The sequence below is a fragment of the Phascolarctos cinereus genome, unplaced genomic scaffold (genome assembly GCF_003287225.1).
Source record: "Phascolarctos cinereus isolate Bilbo 61053 unplaced genomic scaffold, phaCin_HiC Scaffold_5;HRSCAF=322, whole genome shotgun sequence".
In the NCBI taxonomy this organism is placed as follows: domain Eukaryota; kingdom Metazoa; phylum Chordata; class Mammalia; order Diprotodontia; family Phascolarctidae; genus Phascolarctos; species Phascolarctos cinereus.
In genome coordinates, this window is record NW_027555958.1 from 49,242,998 (window position 1) to 49,262,264 (window position 19,267).

Here is a 19,267-nt window from a genome sequence, read left to right on the forward strand (position 1 = left end):
CCATGGGGTACACCCACAGTTAGTTGTCATGACATGCATAATGATCTATAGCAGAGGATATGAAGGAGCAGTCAGACAGAAAAAGAACAAGGAGTGGCTAAGGTCAGAGAGTAGGGAGTATCCAGGAGGGAAGGGGAGTCATTAGTGTTAAATATTACAGAGGTCAAGAAGGATGAGAGTTGACAAGAGGCCGTTAGGCATGCTAACTCAGTCATTATTGGTAACTTTGAAGACAGCAGCTTCAGTTAAATGATGAGGTTGGAAGCCAGACTACAGACACTTAGAAGGGAGTGAGAGGAGAGGAAGTAGGTGCACAGGAGTTTGTCTAGAGAGATATAGAATGATAATTTGCAAGATCTAGTGAAGGTTTTTTAATGGTTGGAGTCATTTAGGCATGTTTGTAGGTAGTTGAAAAGGAACAAGTCGATAGAGAAAAGGGAGTGGAAAATGATAGCGGAGGCAATTGGCTTGAGTAGCTGGAAAGGTACGTGAAGAGTGATTAATCTTAGTGAAAAGGGCCAACTTCATCAGAGACTGGAATTTTTAACTGAATTCAGAATTATTATAGAAGATAAGAGAAGGAAGGACAGTAAAATAGTGAACACATTGTTATTTTAGTTCTTCCTTTTCTAATCTCTAATCAACTGTACCCCAAAAGAAATTTCAACCCAAAGGCAATAGATTGCCTGTGTAACCTAGGCAAGATAAGGAGGTGGAAGTAGTGAATGCCTAATGAAAAAAAGAGGCTGAGGATATTGGACAGTTTGCTTCCTCTCATAATGGGGATTTCCATCTGGGCACCATGAAAGGATTAGAAAATAAGTAGTCAGATGGCATGGCTTTGGACTGGGGAGAAAAGAAAGTACTGAAAGTTCAGAGGTGTCAAAAACAAAGGGGTGGGGGAGAGCAGCTAGGTGACGCAATGGCTAGAGCATCGGCCTTGGAGTCAGGAGGACCTGAGTTCAAATCTGGCCTCAGACACTTGACACTTATTAGCTGGGTGACCCTGGGCAAGTCACTTAACTCCAATTGCCTCACCAAAGGAAAAAAAAAAGTTGAGAAGTAGCAGAAAGGGAAAAAGTGATTCCTGGGGCAACATGTATTATTAATAGGGAGAGAGGAAGCTAAAGGTTATGATATAAGTAAGAAGTGATAATGAGAGCTATCTAACTCCAGAGCTCCATTTAGCACATTGATACAACAGACACAGTACCCCCCTGTTGTGTTATGGAAAGCCTGGCTGGCTGAAAATTCCAGCAGCTCCTGGTGGAAGAGGAATGGGCCATTTTACTTATAACTATAACATTTTTATACATCAATGTGTGAAGAGCAGAAGTAAACTTTTTTCTGTTAAGATACACTTATTCAAAGAATAACATTTTAAGCTTAATGAAAAGAAATTAAGCCATCATAGAAAAACATTTATATTAATAAAGTGATGTTATATGAATAAAATACCATATAACTATTTGAAAGTGTGTCCTGTCAACCAGATGGATTTACAAGTGAATCCTACCAAATATTTAAGAAACAATGAATCTTAATACTATATAAATTATTTTTTAAAAATAGGTAAAGAAGGAATCCTACCAAATTCTTTTTGTGACTCAAATAATTGGTTTTGATACCTAAACCGCAGAGAGGAAAAGAAGAAAAACAATATTGCAGACCAATTTTCCTATTGAATATCGGTGTAAAAATTTTAATAAAATACTAACAAGGAGATTATAGCAACGTGTATCACAAAGATCCTACACTCTAACCAGGTAGGACTTATACCACAGAGGCATGGCTGGTTCAGTATTAGGAAAACTATAAGCATAATTGACTATGTCAGTAACAACAAGAACAGAAGTCATAGGACTACATTAGTAGCCTGAAAAGGCTTTTGACAAAATATAACACACATTCCTGTCAAAAACATGAGAAAGCATGGGAATAAAGAGAACCATTCTTAAAATGATAACTTTTATCTGCCTAAATCCAAGAGTAAGCATTGTCTGTAATGGGAATAAACTAGAAGCCTTCCTAGTAAGATCAGGGGTGAAGCAAGGATATCCATTGTATTAGAAGTGCTAACTATACCAATAACACAGGAAAAATAAATTGAAGGAATAAGAATAGGCAATGAGGAAACAAAACTACCACTTTGCAGATGATGTGATGGTAAACTTGGAGGATCCTAGAGAATTGACTAAAAGACTAGCTGAAATAATGAACAACGTAAGCAAAGTTAGAAGGATATAAAATAAACCCACAGAAATCAGCAGCATTTCTCTATATTACCAAGAAAACCCAGCAGGAAAAGGTAAAAAGATTCCATTTAAAAGAACTGCAGACAAGGTAAAATACTTGGGATTCTACTTGCCAAAACAAACCTGGAGTCTATATGAACACAAACATAAAACACTTTTCACACAAATAAAGACAGATCTAAATAACCGGAGAAATATTGATTGCTTATGAGTGAGCTAAACCAACATAATAAAAATGACAATTCTACCTAAATTAATTTGCTTATTCAGTGCCCTACCAATCAAACTACCAAAGAATTATTTTATAGAGCTAGAAAGAAATCATAACAAAATTCATCTAGAAGAACAAAAGATCAAGAAAAATGTGGAAGAGGGGGAAAAAATGAAAGAAAGTGGCCTACCAATACTAGATTTCAAACTATATTATAAAGCAGTAATCTTGAAGGTAATCTGATGCTGGCTAAGAAGTAGAATGGTGGGTCAGTGGAATAGAATAAGTACACAATATACAGTAGTAAATGACCACAGTGATTTAGTGTTTGATAAACCCAAAGATCTAAGTTTTGGGGGCAAGAACCTGATTTCTGACAAAAACTGCTAAGAAAACTGAGAAGCAGTTGAGTAGAAACTAGTAGATCAACATCTCACACTATATACCAAGATAAGGTCAAAATGGATACATGATTTAGACATAAAGGGTGATATCATAAGAAAAAATAGGGGAGCATGGGAAAATACCTGTCAGATCTAGGTATAAGGGAAGAGTTATGACGATCAAGAGATAGAGAGGATTATGAGAAGTAAAATGGATAATTTTGATTACACAAAATTTAAAAGATTTTGCACAGACAAAAGTAACGTAGTCAAAATTAGAAGGAAAGCAGGAAACTTGGGATGGGGTGGGGGGACTTTCAGTTTCTCTGATGAAGGTCTCATTTCTCAAATATATAGGGAACTGAGCCACATTTATAAAAATAAGAGCCGTTTCCCAGTTGATAATAGTCAAAGGACATGAACAAGCAGTTTTCAGAAAAAGAAATCAAAGCTATCAATAGTCATGTGAAAAAATGCTCTAAATCAGTAATAAGTAGAGAAATGCAAATAAAAGTGACTCTGAGGTACCACCTCACACCAATCAGATTGGCTAACATGACAAAAAGGGAAAACGACAAATGCTGGAGGAGATGTGGAACAATAGGGACACTACTGCACTTGTGGTAGAGTTGTAAACTGGTTCAACTGTTTTGGAGAATAATTTGGAGCTATGTCCAAAAGGCTATAAAACTGTGCATACTTTGACCCAGCAGTACCACTCACTGCTAGGTCTGTATTCCAAAGAGATAAAGGGAAAAGGACCTGTTAGTGCAAAAATATTTATAGCAGCTCATTTTGTGGTGACAAAGACTTGGAAATTGAGGAGCTGCCCATCAAAAGACTCATGCTGAAAAATGCTCTCCACCTCCAAAGAGAGAACTGATGAACTCTAAGTGCAGATTGAAGCATTCTTTTTTCACTTGCTTTATTCTTTTTGTTCATGTAAATGTGTGTTTTCTTTTGCAGCATGGCTGATATGGACATATATTTTGTATAATCAATATCATATTGCTTGCCTTCTCAAGGGGTGGGGGAGGGAGAGAATTTAGAACTCAGAATTTTTATAAATGTTAAAAATTTTTGAAATGTATTTGGGAAATATTTAACAAAATAATTTAAAATATATTTTAAAAAGAAAAGAAACAAGGAAAAGGGAGGAGTAGCACTTCCTGACTTCAACTATATTATAAGGAGCAGTTTTCAAAACCATCTGGTATCGTTTAAAAAATAGAGAGATCAACAGAACAATGTAAATTCAAAGAACAACTATGCACCCCAAATTTAAAGTAATTTTAACAGTGTTTAAAAAAAAAACTATGTTCTATCCATCTGTCAAATGGGCTTACCTGATACACCCACAGGTAAAGTGATTTTTGTTTAGGGTTGCATAGAAGATCAGAGACACTACTAATTACATCCAAAGTTGGGACTCTGTCTCTTGACTGTACATTTTCTCTGGCTGTACCCAATGCCTGGAATGCCCTCCCACCTCATTTCTCCTCATCTCCAATTCCTATTCTCCTTTACTTCCTTCAAGACTCATTTCAAATCCCCTTTTGGAGAAGGCCTTCCCAGACCCTCCCTCCAGCACTTTTATTTCCCTTCCTCTAAGATCATCTTCCACTTCCTTTGCATATATCTTGTATATACATGGATATTTTCATGTTTCCCCCATCATAATTTGAGATCTTTGAGAGCAGGGCCCATGTTTTTGCCTTTCTTTGTATCCCCATTGTTTAGCACAGATCCTGGTATATCGTAAGTGTTTAATAAATGCTTGTTAACTGGCTAATTATAGTTACCTCTCCTTGGCTCAGTTCTAATATCCTCAATTTTAGTGGTCTTTATTCACACGCATTTTTTTTTAAACCTTACTTTCCTAGGTACAGTTTTAAAAATCTGTTCTGTTTCATCTTTCAGAAATTTTCATCTTGGTTATGATTGATTTTACCTGATGTTCTTAAAGAAAAAGCCGTGTTACCAATTTATTTATTTTTCTCTTTTCTATCAAATAGGTATCAACATGGTTTTTCACCACCTTTTCTGTCTCAGGACTAAAGGACAAAATCCACCATGTGGACAGCCTCCACCAGCTATTTGCTGCCATATCCCCGGAACAGATTGACTTTCCACCCTTCGTTCTTGAATATGATGCCAGGGTAAGACATTCAAGAATACTTTTTATCCTTACAGAATTTGAATTCAAGTCCCTTATTTTGTATATGAGGCAGCTGAGGCCCAGAGAGCTTAAGTGACTTGCCTAAGACCACACATGAATTAATAGAAGATCCTAAAGCAGTCAATCAATTATATTCTAATGAGGGAGATAACATCTATAAATTAGTATGTACACAATAAATACAATAAATACAGCAGCAGACATAGAGTGAAGAAAAGAGTGAGAAGAAAGAGGAGGCATCTATTGTAGATGGCCTTCTCAAGGAGTGAGTAGTAGGGACAGACTCAAGAGCACTGAGAGGGTGGAATGATAAAGGAGGCAAACTGTTGGTGAAGACGAGGGAATGAGATCACATGCATCTAGAGAGATTAACTTCGCACAGACAGAGACCGTCTCAATGTGTGAGAGAGAGTAAAGGAGGAGATGGTGGCAGGAGGCACCTGGCTGATGTGAGGGACCTTTCAGGGAATGGTTTCAATTTTTGTCAATTTTAACAATGGATTTAGTTCCACGGGATTCAAGATAGGAACTGAATTTTTTCCACAACTATTGCAAAAGTAATATTGAAACCTCAAATCCAAATTACTTTCATTAAAAGCACCTAAAGGGAAAACTCAAACAAGGCTGGAAAGGTAGGGGTGGACTTTAGGAAGGGCTTTGAAGGCCAAAGGGAGGATTTTATATTTGACTCTGGAATAACAGGAAAACACTGGATTTTATTGAGTAGGAGCAAGGATAGTATGTATTCTAGTGATGTTTATTGGAAGGAACATTGGCTTTGAAATCAGAAGCACTGGATACAGGCCTGGTGCTGCCATTCAGTTAGCTTTGTGAGGTTGGGCAAGTCACTAACCTCTCTGGGTCTCAGTTTAATCACTTGTAAAAATGGAGATGATAATACTTAACCCATCTACCTCCCAAGGCTCTTGTGAAGATCCACTGAGATAGAGTATGTAAACATGTTTTTTTATCGTTAACCACTATGTAAAACTCAAATGCTAGTATTATTTCCAACTTTTCCCAAACCACCTTGGGTCCAGTGGCCACCACTTAATTTTAAATTCCTCCTTGTAGGACTTAGTTCTTTTGGGGCCAGGAGTATTTTGGTTTCTGTCTCAGTATTCTCAGTCCATAGTACAGTGCTTTGAACATTTTAGACAATCCCTATTGAAGAGAATTGAATTTTAAATGGAGCAATTTATTTTTGTATTATCTACCTAGAACTACAACCAGAATAATTTCTAGTCTGTTTCCAGTACTCATGGTAATTAAATGAAGCAACTTGGCATTCTTTTTCATGTTGAAGGGCCTATTTTCAAAATTTCATTTAATATCTTAAAGGTTTATATTTATTAGGATTTTATCAAAACAGTTAACTACAGTTTACAGATGTATTTGGATTATTACTTGACTCAGGTAATGAAAGGTGAACTCTTTACTGTCATGAGGATCTGCCATAGTCATTGTGGATTTGGTTTGTTTGAGTTTTCCCTTTAGGTGCTTTTAATGAAAATAATTTGGATTTGAAGTTTCAATATTACTTTTGCAATAGTTGTGGAAAAAATTCAGTTCCTATGTTGAATCCCATGGAACTAAATCCATTGTTAAAATTAATAGCTACAAGTACACATAGCTGATTTCAAACCAGTGTTTTTGGAGTTAGGTTTAAAAATTATATTGCATTAGTTACATTAAATTACATAACTACAATAAATAAGAATCCAATTCAACAAATATTTATTGAGTACTTGCTATTTGCAAGGAACTGTGCTAGGTACTAAGGAGAATACAAAGGTGAATTATATGTGGTCCCTGCTGCCCCTAAAATAGTTTACAGTGTGGTGGAGGAAGAGAAGATGCACATTAGTAAATACAGTGGAGTGTGAAAGGTCATCAAAAACATTTACAAAGGAGTACCAAGGGAAGTCATATAGTTTGATCTGGGATAAAAATATGAGTCTCTCATTTTGTTATGTTTAGAGGTTCTCAGAACCAGGAAAGGTTGAACCCCAGATTCATTGCCAATATCCTGTTTTGAAGTCTAAAAGACTTGAGGTCAACCCCCAAATTCTGTTCTCAGTGTAGGAAATCCCTCTTGAATGATTTGTAGTCAGTAGTAAAGGAATAAGACTAATTTGGAATTTTAGGAGCAGTCATGGGCCACTAATTATACTTCTTCTCCATCCTTTCCACCCTCCCCGGAATTTATAATATGCCATCATATGAACATGGAGTTGCCAAAGAATTACATGGTCACAAATGAGAGATCTCCGTCTCCTTTGTGACCGATGACTGTCTACAACCATTGTGATCTCTCACTAGACCATAGCGTGTGTTCTGACACAGCATTAATTCCTTAAATGCTAAAGAAATGTTAACCCCTGCAGTAGTTCATTGTCATTCTCAGTGACTGGATTCACGGATAATGAATGCTCTCTGCCACCACGGAAGTCTGTAACATCTCTGGCTTAATCATTACTCTTCCCAGGCTGGTTTCTGTTCCTATAATTATTGTCTGACTATCCCATTAGTCATTAAAATGCAATGACAGTTAAAACACACTCACATCCTTCAGATAGAATTCCCATAGGTTCCCCATTCACTGGACTCAGAATTTTAGAGCTCGAGAAACTTTCCTAAGAGACCCTCTAGTTCAGTCACTCATTTTACGTGAGTAAATGAAGAAAGTAAAGTAAAACTAAAAGTAAGATGATGTGCGAGAGTAGAACGTGGAAGAATATCACATCCTTTCTCTCCAGGGCATTATTGGTGGAGTTGAGGCTATTTCTGAGTGAGCATGCTAGTGTAATTTAAGATTCTTCATTCCTCCACAGGACCTGAGGAAAGTATCTTATCCAGAGGAAGGCGCTTCTTCAGGGCGGGATTTTTTTCTGTGGTGCTACTTACTTGTCAGAATGACATACTACCTACAATTACTGTCAGTGTATCCCTTCAGTAATAAAATTATAGCTATTGATACAAAAAGACAAATTCAGGTAGAAAACAGATAATGGAGACTTGTTCTGACTTACCTAAATATCTTCACATATATAAATATCTATTAAATCAAAAAGATAGGAGGAAGAGTCTCACTATAATTTTTCTGTGATTTTTGTAGAATTATTTAAAATGAAAATATGAAAGTCCTATATGGAATTTTTTTCTTTAGCATTCAGCTAACCTCAGCTATTATCTGTGATACTCTTTGTGTGAAAAGTGGAGTAGATAATGTATCTTGATAGCTAATAAAAGTTTGTTTGGCAGTAATGCAGAGAGAACTAGTAAAAATGAAACACTTAGGTCATGGATATAAAGATTATGATATATGAGACAGGGACATCAGCCTGAAATTTTTAGTGGATCAATGAAATAAAATTTGTCCTTATTTTTATCCTTCTGAATTATTGTTCTATCTCCTTGGGATAGAAAGAATGGCTTGAAGGCAATGTGCTAGGCATAGGGTTCTAGCTAATTACTTTTTGACACAGAAAAACTGAAATGGCATTTCAAAAGCCCGTGTTTTGGTTCATACTTTATTTTTTGGAACAGATATGCATGTCATCTGTTTTATGATCATTAGAAAACCCAAGGGACTATTTTGCAGTGACACACATTGTGTGTCTAAGCATCTAAAAATGAATAGGCAGTTGTTAAAATTCAGTTAAAATTCTACCACACCCAGGCCAGCTGTCCTAAATCAGTTTGGGTTTGAATTTTGTGTTTGTTTTTTACCTTGTCATATCTTCATCCATCAGAGACACAGGCCTAAAATTATTGCACAGTGATTTTTTTAAAGAAAAAGGAAATACAAACTATAAGCATGTATTAAGCACCTACTGTGTGCCAGGTACCATCCTAGATGTGAAGGATGCAGATGCAGCGAATGAAACAAACAAACAAATGAACTTTTAAAAACCCTCCATCATATAATCTAGAATTTTTTTAACATCCTGTTTTCCTGGAAGTTATCCGACCGTCTTAAAAAGCTAGGTATTAGCCATCCCCTAAGTAACAAAGAGAGCCGGAATAGTTTATCAGGAACGAGTCGTGCTAGACTAAACTTATCTCCTTTTTCAATGGAGTCCCTAGACTGTTAAGTCAAGGGAATGCTATTGATAGAGTTGACCCAGATTTTGGCTAACTATTGAAAATGTTTCCTACTGCTCTTGTGGGAAAAAAAAACAGATACAAAGCCGACAGTAGTAGAGTTAGATAGATTCATAACTGGTTAAAAGACTAGAACCCTCGTAGCTAATTCATGGCTTCGTGTGCCCTTGGAAGGGCTCCGGGGGAGTTCTCCAGACACCTTGTGTTTTTTTCACCTCCTAGGCAAAGAAATAGAAAAAGGCATTATACGTAGCGGCCACTAGGCGGCACAGTGTGGCTGGAATGCCAGGCCTGGAGTCAGGAAGCAGACCCGAGTTCAGATGTGGCCCCAGATGCTTACCAGCTGGGTGACCCTGGGCAAGTTACTGATCTGTTCGCTTCATTCTCCTCATCTGTAGATAGGAGACGACAGTAGCACCTACTTTGCGGGGCTGTTGTGGGAATTAAATGAGACATAATTATAGTTACGTGCTTCACAGTGCCTAGCACATGGTAAGTGCTGTGTACATGTTAGCTATTATTATATTATTGTTCTTGTATTATCATCATCATTCAAATAGTCTAAAGGTGGTTTTTAAAATTATCAACTTTATGATGCACCCTTAAAATAATTTTAATCATGGACACCTGGCAGCTTATATGGGCGATATTAGGAACAGTCTATAACATTCTTACTCAAGGAGGCTAAAATATGTGGTGAGTGAAGAGAAAATAATTGGCTTAATTCATTTTACTGACTCCTTCCCATCTGCTTACAAACATGCGCTAGTCTCCTGGTTCTAAAAAAGGCTTCCCTTGACCCTTCATCATCACGCCTTTCACTGATGAACTTCATGGAAAAAGTTGTCTAATACAACGTATATTCAGTACTATGTCTCTAGTCCCTTGCTACCTCCTCAGCTGCTTTAATCTGGCTCCCAGAGGCCTTTGAGAGCTGCTGCCCTCCTTTGTTATCCGCTCTTCGGCTTTTACACACAGTCTTGCCCACCAGATACTCTTCCTTTCCTTGGCTGCAAAGATAATACACTTATACTGAGGTGTTTTTGTTTTGTTTTTTTCCCTGCTTTTCTAACTATGCTTCTTCTGTGTCTTTTACTGGTTCTTAATCTTCTTCCCAACCTTGAAATGTGGGTGTTCTGAAGATGTCGTTGCCTCTCTTGTTTTGTTTCTCAACCTTTCTCCCTTATAGTCTCATTCCCACCAATATCATTTAACTACCACCAAGTCCATAGATGAATCCCAAATGTGTATCTGTAGTCTACATCTCCCTTTGGAGCTCCAGGTCGGTTTTTCATCGGCCTCCAGCATTTCTCCATCTCATGATCCAGCACTTCAAACTTAATAAAACATGCCTACAGCCAGCCTTAATTTTTTTTTCTTTTTCTTACTCCCTCCCTACTGCCCACTAAGGAAAGCTCCCAACCCCCTGTGGGGCATTGAAGTCTCTCTGTATCCCCTCATGTCACTTCTCCCCAGGCCCTCTCTGTTCTGTTCCGACTTCTCTCTTCTCTTCCCCTACTTTACTTCTTGAATTCTTACTCATCCATTGACACTCATCCCAGACACAGCTTTCTTCATGAAGCCTTCCCAGCTCTCCTTCCCATCAAGGACCTTCTGCTTCACACTTAATACAGCCGTTTACTCTGTGCCCCCTAATAATATGTTTAACACATAATATTGTATATTATACTTACCTGTGTTTGTGATCTCCCAGTTGACTGTAGCCTCATGGAGACAGTCATTTCATCTTAGCTAAGTGATATAAATACAGCAGTGCCTACTATCTCTAGTGCTTTTGGCACATCGAAGGCCCTTAATAAATATTTGGTGAATTGTATTTATTAAGTACCTGTTGTGTGCAGTGCAGAGTGGCTTTAATGCTTAAAGAGACAACCTGGAAATCACTAAGACTGCATTCAAGTCCTCCATCTAATACATGCTGGCTGTGGGACTGTGGGTGAGCTATGGCACCAGTGCCATAGGTTAGAGGGGTTTCTCAGTAGGAGTTCCCTGTGCCAGTGGTATCAGGTGTGGTCCCAAAGGCCATGCACAGGGCATTTTGGTAAGTTATAAAGAAAAATGACCATCTGTGATATAATGAGCTGACAATCCTACTAAGGGGCAGGGGGAAAAAAGGGATATAACAAATGAGTATAATGCAAGGTTTAGGGTGGCGGGGTGGAGAGGGGCAAAAGAGAAATGGAAAGTGTTCTTGAATATTTCAGGAGGGAGAGAATACTGAGGTGAGGGAATCAAGGAAGGCTGGAAAATCTCTCACTTGAACTGAACGTGCAAACATGATGAGGATTCTGAATGGCAGAGTTAAAAAAGGAAATGTGTGTATCACAGGCATCATTGACTGTTCATGTGAGCACCAGAAATCAAAGAAGGGGCATGTTGAGTTGTTTTGATCTCCCTCTGATAGTGTACTCAGTATCTTTTACAAAGTTGACACTCCACTGTTTTTGCGCACGCGCGCACACACACACACACACACACACACACACACGCACGCACACACCCCTTCCTTCAGGTTCTACTCAGACTTTATGCCCTGCCAAGTTGCCGTTTCACAGTCTAGCCCAGGGGAGGGGAACTTGTGATCTCAAAGCCACATGTGGCCCCCTAGGTCTTCCAGTATGGCCCTTTCACTGAATCCAAACTTCATAGAACAAATCCCCTTAACTAGTGTAAGGAACTTTGATGAGCATTAACATGTTTTCACTGTGCGTGTGGTAAGGAAACAGTGCATCGAAAGAGAATTAAGAAATCTGTTCTGAGAGGATCGGATTATAAAGGGTGGAGTATGGTAGCAGGAACCCTGGACTTAAAGTCAAAACCCTGACTTCAAGTCATGGCTGTAGTGCTTACTAGCCATGGTCAAGTCACTTGGAGAAGTGGAGGTTCAGTGTCCCCACCTGACTGCTGGTCATCACTCACCTATGAGGTGTTCAGTATGTTATTATGAGGAAAGCTTCTGGTGCTTTAAGGCACTGTATAAATACAGGCTGTGAGCAATAGAACATAAGCTCCTCGAGGGCAGGAAGTGTTTTATTTTTGGCTTTGTATCCTCAGCACCTAGCACAGTGCCTTTCTCTTAGCAGGTGCTTAGTAAATATTTGTTGTTTGCTTAGGGAGAAGTGAATCTTTTGTTTTCAGAGGAGGCTTAAAATTGATTTACCTGACCATGACCAATATTGGCTTTTAAAAAAATTTCTTTTTGTTCAACTCTGTGACTGTATGCTAGGCCCTTAAACTCAAGGCCTCATATTCCTCATCTGTAAAATAAGTCAGTTGGACTTGGTGAGGCCTAAAGTCCCCTCCTTAGAGAATGAAATATCATAAAGTATTATTTGTAAAAGATGCTAAGCACAGTTCCTGGCACATAGTAGGTGTGATATAGATTATTCTTCTCTTTCTTCCCCTCCCCTTCCACTTCTAACATTCTATGATTCTATAATCTTTGTGGAGAGGTGAGGGATGTGATGAGGAGAATAAAACTTGAATCAGGAGTAAAAACGATAATTCTTTACAGCAGTGTGCAAAGGATTATTTTTATAGATTATTTAAGTTTTTAAAATATAACAGAGTTTAGGATTTGACTTCACTTGACTTTAAAGGAAAAATCTTTAGATCCTTTGCACTTTTATATTCAGAAACCAAGAATTCCTAGACTCTAATACCCCAACATCTACTTGTTCCTCTAGAATTGGACCAGTATTTATCCCTGCTTCAGTGGATCTAGTGCAAAGTATATGATAGTTCATTAGCTTAAGGTTTTTTTTAATCCCTTAATTACCATAAAATATCTCATTCAAACATCATCCCCCATCTCTCTTCCCAAGTCTTAACTTAATGTTATACATTCCTTACCTTAGGGCTTAATGAAAATGAACTCTATGGAGAAAAAAAAAATTAGAAACTACAGAATAGTCTAATGTCCCATTAACCTCATTGAGGGACTTGATGCCTATTGGCTTTGGGAACTTAATTAACTTAAAACCATTGAAATTAACTTTCTTGGTTTTTATCAGAACGAACTTAGAAAAAATGTGGGCCAGATAGTCACTCTGGAACTATGTTGCCTTCCTTAGACATTAAAGGCCTGGCATGCAGTTCTCCATCTTGAACCGAATGACCTGAGAACTTTAACAAGCCTTGCTCCTTATGCGTGGCAAGAGAGCATCAGCAGTCTGCCAGCACAGTTATGATTCTTAGATTCCCTTTAAGGAAATTTGGGTTTCACAATCCTGAGCTAAGTCACTACATAGTTTGTTCTGTCTTTAATTCTGTCTTAAAACACTTTTCCCTCTGTGCTCACAGATGTTAAAGGAGACCCACTTTTAATGTTGTAAATCTTTTTTTGCCTTTTTGTTTCTTTCCACAGGAAAACGGGCCTTACTATGCGTCTTATCCCCCATCACCAGATCTATGACCTTCCATCTTGTAATACTGCTGATTTCCAAGGATGACTCCCTCTTCATGGCCTGCTGCCTGTTGAATTGAAATTCATTTGTGCTGTATAGAATTCAGAGAAGGTCTTTTGTCCCCACCTCTCTGATATTTTTTTATTGACATTATATTTTCAGGCACATAAACAATCTGCAAATGTTAGGTCACTGTGCACTGTGTAACACTGTTTTAAATTTGTATGTGCATATCTAGTGGAAATACTGGTATTTCAAGGTGAAAGGAAGGAGAGGTTTTGTGTCTGCGTCCCCTGTTGGAGAGCAACTTTCAAATGTCTTGAATTTCCTGAAAAGACCTCAGACTACTGGACAGTCTGTCGGTCTCGATCATATTGTCACCATCATATTGAAAGCTTCTTGGGGCACTGAACCATTTGTAATAGTGCACAGAGCCATTCAGACTACACTTATCAGATAGGCCCATTACTTCCAATCCTGTTGTGTTGTTTACTTCTGACACATACAGATGCTTTACCTATGACAAAGAATGGTGTGAAACTGAGAATGTCGGAAATAATTGGACTGGAATTCTACTGCTTGACAAAAGATCATTGAAAGGTTTAGTAGAGTATGGGCTGTGTAAGTGCCAGGCTTATATCCCTGATTCAGATAATATTTGGGGGTGCCCCTGTTTTGGTCTTAACAGTATGATAAAAGGATGCCTTTTTTTCACTCTTTTCTGTAGTCATAAGTGTTTGTGGCCTCTTTTTAAAAGCTCCAGCTGTCTTAGTCCTCTAAGTAAATAGGAACTACCTAACAGTTCACCAAGAATTTATTAATTATCACCTGATAAAGAAACTAATGATATGTTCACTTCCTTTTAGGAATGTGTGTGTGTGTGTGTGTGTGTGTGTGTGTGTGCGCGCGCACACACACACACTCTGCCCTCCTCTAATGATGGCTGGTTTTGTGTGACTGTCCCTTATATGATACTGCCTTGGCAGACCTTGTCTAGTGATTAGACTTCCTGGCATTGCCTGCTTCTGTAAGGAGGATGAGCAGACTCAAGGGGTGTGATTCTTGACATCATTGCTAGTCTTGCTATTTGTAACTTAGGCTTCGGCCTTAGCCTGCCTAGCTGTAAAATGAGTATGATTTTACCTACCTCATGGAGGTATGTATGAGAAGGTATAGTATCTAGAAAAGGACTCAATTATCTTTGAGCTGCAGGTGCTTAAAGAATATGAAGTGGAGGTGTTGTCTCTGCTTGAAAGTTAGGAATGAAGTTTCATTGAGCTCTGCAGGACTACCCTTATCTCTGACTCCCAGTACTGTTTCAACCTTTCAGGAGAAATACAGCCATCAGTGCATAATTCCAGTGCTAGCACCTCCCACCTCTGGCTTTGTCCAGAACTTTTTTAACCATTGATGATAATGTCAGTTGGAAAGGCATTTTTGTTTGGAGGGGGATGTTATTCTTAAATGAAAGGTTAATTATCATCAACATATTCCTAATGCCCCCTCAGCATCTTAGCACTCACCTCATCCCCACCCCCCAAGCCCATGCACACACGTACGCAAATCATTTCTATCTGGATGACTGTTGTAATGTGCATAGGCCAATCAAAGGTGTGAGCCAAAGTACAAGCTCTGCACAACCTTTTAAAATGTAAACCTTCTAAGTAGCCGTTTACTTTTTCAATAGCAACACTCTCATGTTCCGTTTAATTCACCATTGTATAAGGAATGGAACTTATCTCCCAGGTACCAAAAGATTAATAACTTTAGAGGAAATTAGTTATTGGGATTGGGCAAGTCCCTTCCCCTTTGGTTACTAAAGAGTTTAGCAAGTGAATGTCATTTTTTTTAAGTGAGAGATTGCAGTATCAGTCACCCATGAACAGGTGACTTGATAGCAAAAATGGTCTTCCTTTTCTTATCCCATCTTTTGTGAATGTTGGGCTAAAGTGATGATCAGCACATGTTGGCCACCAGTTAAATATAACTCACCTTTCTCTGGTGTAACCATATTATAATTGCTATCAAAACAGATTCCTTTTATCTCTTTAGCTTGTTTGTGCCCACCACAACAATTCAAATAACTGCAGCTCTTTAAAGTAAAATTGAAGCCCTTTTCTAGTAGATTGTCATCACAGACTCTTGTTGGATAGAATTGGAATGCCTTTTCCACAAGGGGCTGTGAAGATGTACAATCTTTTCTATATTATGGGGCTTAGCTGCCTTGAATTGAGATCCTTTCTCTACTCTTTCCTTGTAGGCAGTATAACAGGCTGCCTGTAATGAAGATATTTGCTGTGTTGTCCTTTGATTTAAAGCTGTTTTTATTGATATGTATGTATATCTATTTATATTTATAATTTAAATGTTTGCAAATGTGCTTCAGTTACCAGATGGCATTCCTTTCATCCATCCAGTAATTTTAAAAGGGTATTTATTGCTGTGATAATATCAGTAATGCTTTTCGTGAATGTTTATATACACATATATACATATATGTACATATATATGTATATTTATATATTGCATACAATCTGTTATATATGTGAAAGGTCCTCTGTATTCACCTTGAAGAGCAGGGGATTGAGGTAGTATGCAACCAGCCAGACTCATCATGAGAATTTGATAGTTTGGTGGTGACAGTTAAGATGAAAATCGCATACTTCCCGCTGGGACTGGGTGTCAGCTGGGACCAGTATTATATGTACAGAGCACGTTTAATGAAGCTGTTTCATCTGACTGTGCTTTTGGAAAGAGCAGAGTGACCTTATGGCGACAGAACCATCAAGTAGGGTACAGCTGTCTCATATACACACACACACACACACACATATATATATATATATATATAATTTATGAAGGTCACATAGGCTAGATAATGCATCTTCTTTTTCAGAGGCAGGCATTGTGGGATAAAGGGATCGCTGCATACAGCAGTCCATTAACAGCTGATAGTAATTCAGAGCATGACAAATTAATAAAATTAGATTTTGGTCATTCTGAATACCAGTTGAAGCTCTAGACACAACTTAACAAAACTTTAGGTAAAATAATTCATGCATGACACCCTGGGGTTCCAAAACAGTAAAGAGTTTCTGTCTTCACATATTTGAGTTGCTTTGAATTCAGTGATACCAAAGATTTTTTACAGGTGAAATACCATATTAGAAAATTCATTCCTAAAAAATCTTAGGCACAGTGATCCAAATTAAAATTGTTCTTTCTTCAAACTCTAATTTTATCTGATGTCCTATTTATATTGCCTTTAAAAAAAAAGTCATCAGAGGAAAAAATAACATATTTTGAAAGTTATCAGTAGGAATTCAGTACAGATGTTAGGGGAAAAAAAGTGTAAGTTTATAATAAAAATTCTGATATGGCTAAAGTTTACTAATGGTAGAAAAAAGGATCTCTCCCTTCCTGGAGAACAAATTTAATTATTGTAGTAAAAGAACATTGCCCATCTCTTTTGTCTGTTTTCAATTTTGGGGGGTCTCATTTTTTTCAAACTATACGAAATAGTTCTGTCTTTTCATTGCCCAATTCAAAAGAAAAATGAGAACACGCAGTATTAAATGTTAGCTAAAAACTAGCTGTGATAGTCTCCGTTTAAGTTGTATCTATCTGTATGTATCCTAAGACTAAAACTGTAATATAGGGGTGTGTGTTGCTGTGTTTGGAGATGAAAATGAAAAGGAATGCATGGTTCATAATTGAACAGAATGGACTACGGCTGCTTTGATCTCAAATGGACATTTGACCCAAGAGAATCATGGGTCAGTCCATCAAGCCTTTATTATTCATCAGCTGTGTACTGGTCACTGGGGATATAAAGGTAAAACCCCCTAAGAGCTTATATTCTACCAGAGAGATGTGTCCACATAGATGTATGTGAAATAGATGGAAGATCATCTGTGGGTGGGGATCCTCAGGAGGCATGGAGTGCTTTTACCTTAAAATACCAGTGGCAGTATTACCATAATAGAGACACAAGAAGAGCTATTGGTTCTATAGATGTTGAGGATGCTCCCCTTGATTTGTGTTTTGGCCTGACTTTTGAAGAGTGAAAAATGTTATATGTAAGCTACACAACCACACATTATAAAGGTTGTCTCAAAACCCCAATCATAATCTGTTCTTTCATCTATATTTTGCAAATGATGTCCTATGTCCTAATATATAAGGGATATGAAGCAATAAATACCATGCAATACTTGCCAACATTTCTTATTAAAACAGCAGTTGTTATTTAGTGATATTGGATGGGAATAGTTGACTTTGTTTTTTTTATGCTTTCCAGAAAAGCATTTTCCAAGGTTGGCTGTTGCAAAAAGAGAAACAATTTGTGGAAGGGCTGGATTGAGGAAACATTATAGACATGATTTTGCTAATGCAATTCACATAGCAAACATAACTACTGAATACGATATTCTGTTGACTATTGAAAGCTAAATACATTATGTAAACACAGTCACGCTTTTATTTGTAATGATTTTTGTTAGTATAATCACACAGTCAGCACAAACTGAGCCAGAACTTTCAGACCAGAACTTGCTGATTAAAATAAATAATTTTGTAAAATCTTGAACACATGTAAATCATTTTAATTATTGCTGAATAATGGAAACCCAAGGGTTTTATGTAGCTGGTATGACTTAAAAATGTTTATCCAAAATTCAGAAAGTCTTTCCCAATGTTTCACATTTAAAGATATGTTTTTTAATATGCTTTTATTGATTTGAGAATTTTTTTTGTTTGTTTTAAATTGAGTCTGTGTGCAGTCAAAGACTATGGAGAAAAGGAAGAAATGGTAAAGTTCATTGAATGATCAAGAATGTAGACCATTTTTTTTCTTTCCTCTTTCCATGCTACCATCCTAATCAATAAAGCTGGCACATGCAGTAAATAGTATGCTGAATTATGTAAGAAGCTGCTTACAATATGAATTATGTCCATTGAGATATTTTTGCTTTGTGAAAGCAAATTCCATGTACATAGCAAGAATTTTTTGGAGATACTGGTGCAGATTTCTTAAAATATATGTAATCGATGCATTCTAGGAACTTACCTATTAAGCTTCTATCTTCATATGGAATTTTTTATCTCTTTATGGCCATTTTAAAATATTGACCCTTAGAAGATATGAAAACCTGCAAATTCTGAAAACCTACCTATTTGGATAGGAAATCAACTAAATTCCCTGTCGGAACTAAAATCCATTGATTCTCTGCTTTTCTTTAAAGGTATCTACTTGAATGGTGCATTGCCATTTTTAAGACACTTTAACATAATATGATTTCTTTGGTATTCACAATAATCCTTTGAGGCTGGTAGGGCCCATGACTGGCCCCTTTTTACAGATGAAGAAATTTGGGATCGTGTAAAATGACTTACTCAAGGTCGAGTAAATGGCCAGTCTGTTAGAATTGAGGCACTTTGACTGTTAGTTCTCTGTGGTGATTACATTATACTACTTCTTGAGTTCTCATGAAGTAAAAACATTAAACTATTGATAGTCATATAGGGGAGGGGCCAGTGATATGCAGAAAGATAGCATCCTCCATCTCACAGAGTACATCATCCACCAGCAGTTTTAAGATGGTGTGATATACTGGATTGTGACTGAGAAGACCTCGGTCCAATCTCTGACTTTGGAATACTTCAGTAAACTTTTGTGCCTCAGTTTCCTCATCTGTAAAAGGAGG

At 37.5% G+C, this 19,267-nt stretch overlaps 1 protein-coding gene across 5 annotated transcripts in view; it reads left to right on the forward strand.

The window, feature by feature from the left end:
* Nucleotides 1-18,468, forward strand: part of GDAP2 (ganglioside induced differentiation associated protein 2) — a 72,594-nt gene extending 54,126 nt beyond the window's left edge. For 2 of the 5 annotated variants that reach the window (XM_021002964.2, XM_021002981.2), the window contains 2 exons: nt 4,865-5,008; nt 7,863-13,514. In XM_021002964.2, coding sequence (XP_020858623.1) covers nt 4,865-5,008; nt 7,863-8,039 — 321 coding nt within the window. In that variant the 3' untranslated portion in view covers nt 8,040-13,514. The other 3 variants (XM_021002987.2, XM_021002972.2, XM_021002954.2) reach the window with 3 other exon arrangements.
* Nucleotides 18,469-19,267: the final 799 nt, after the last annotated feature.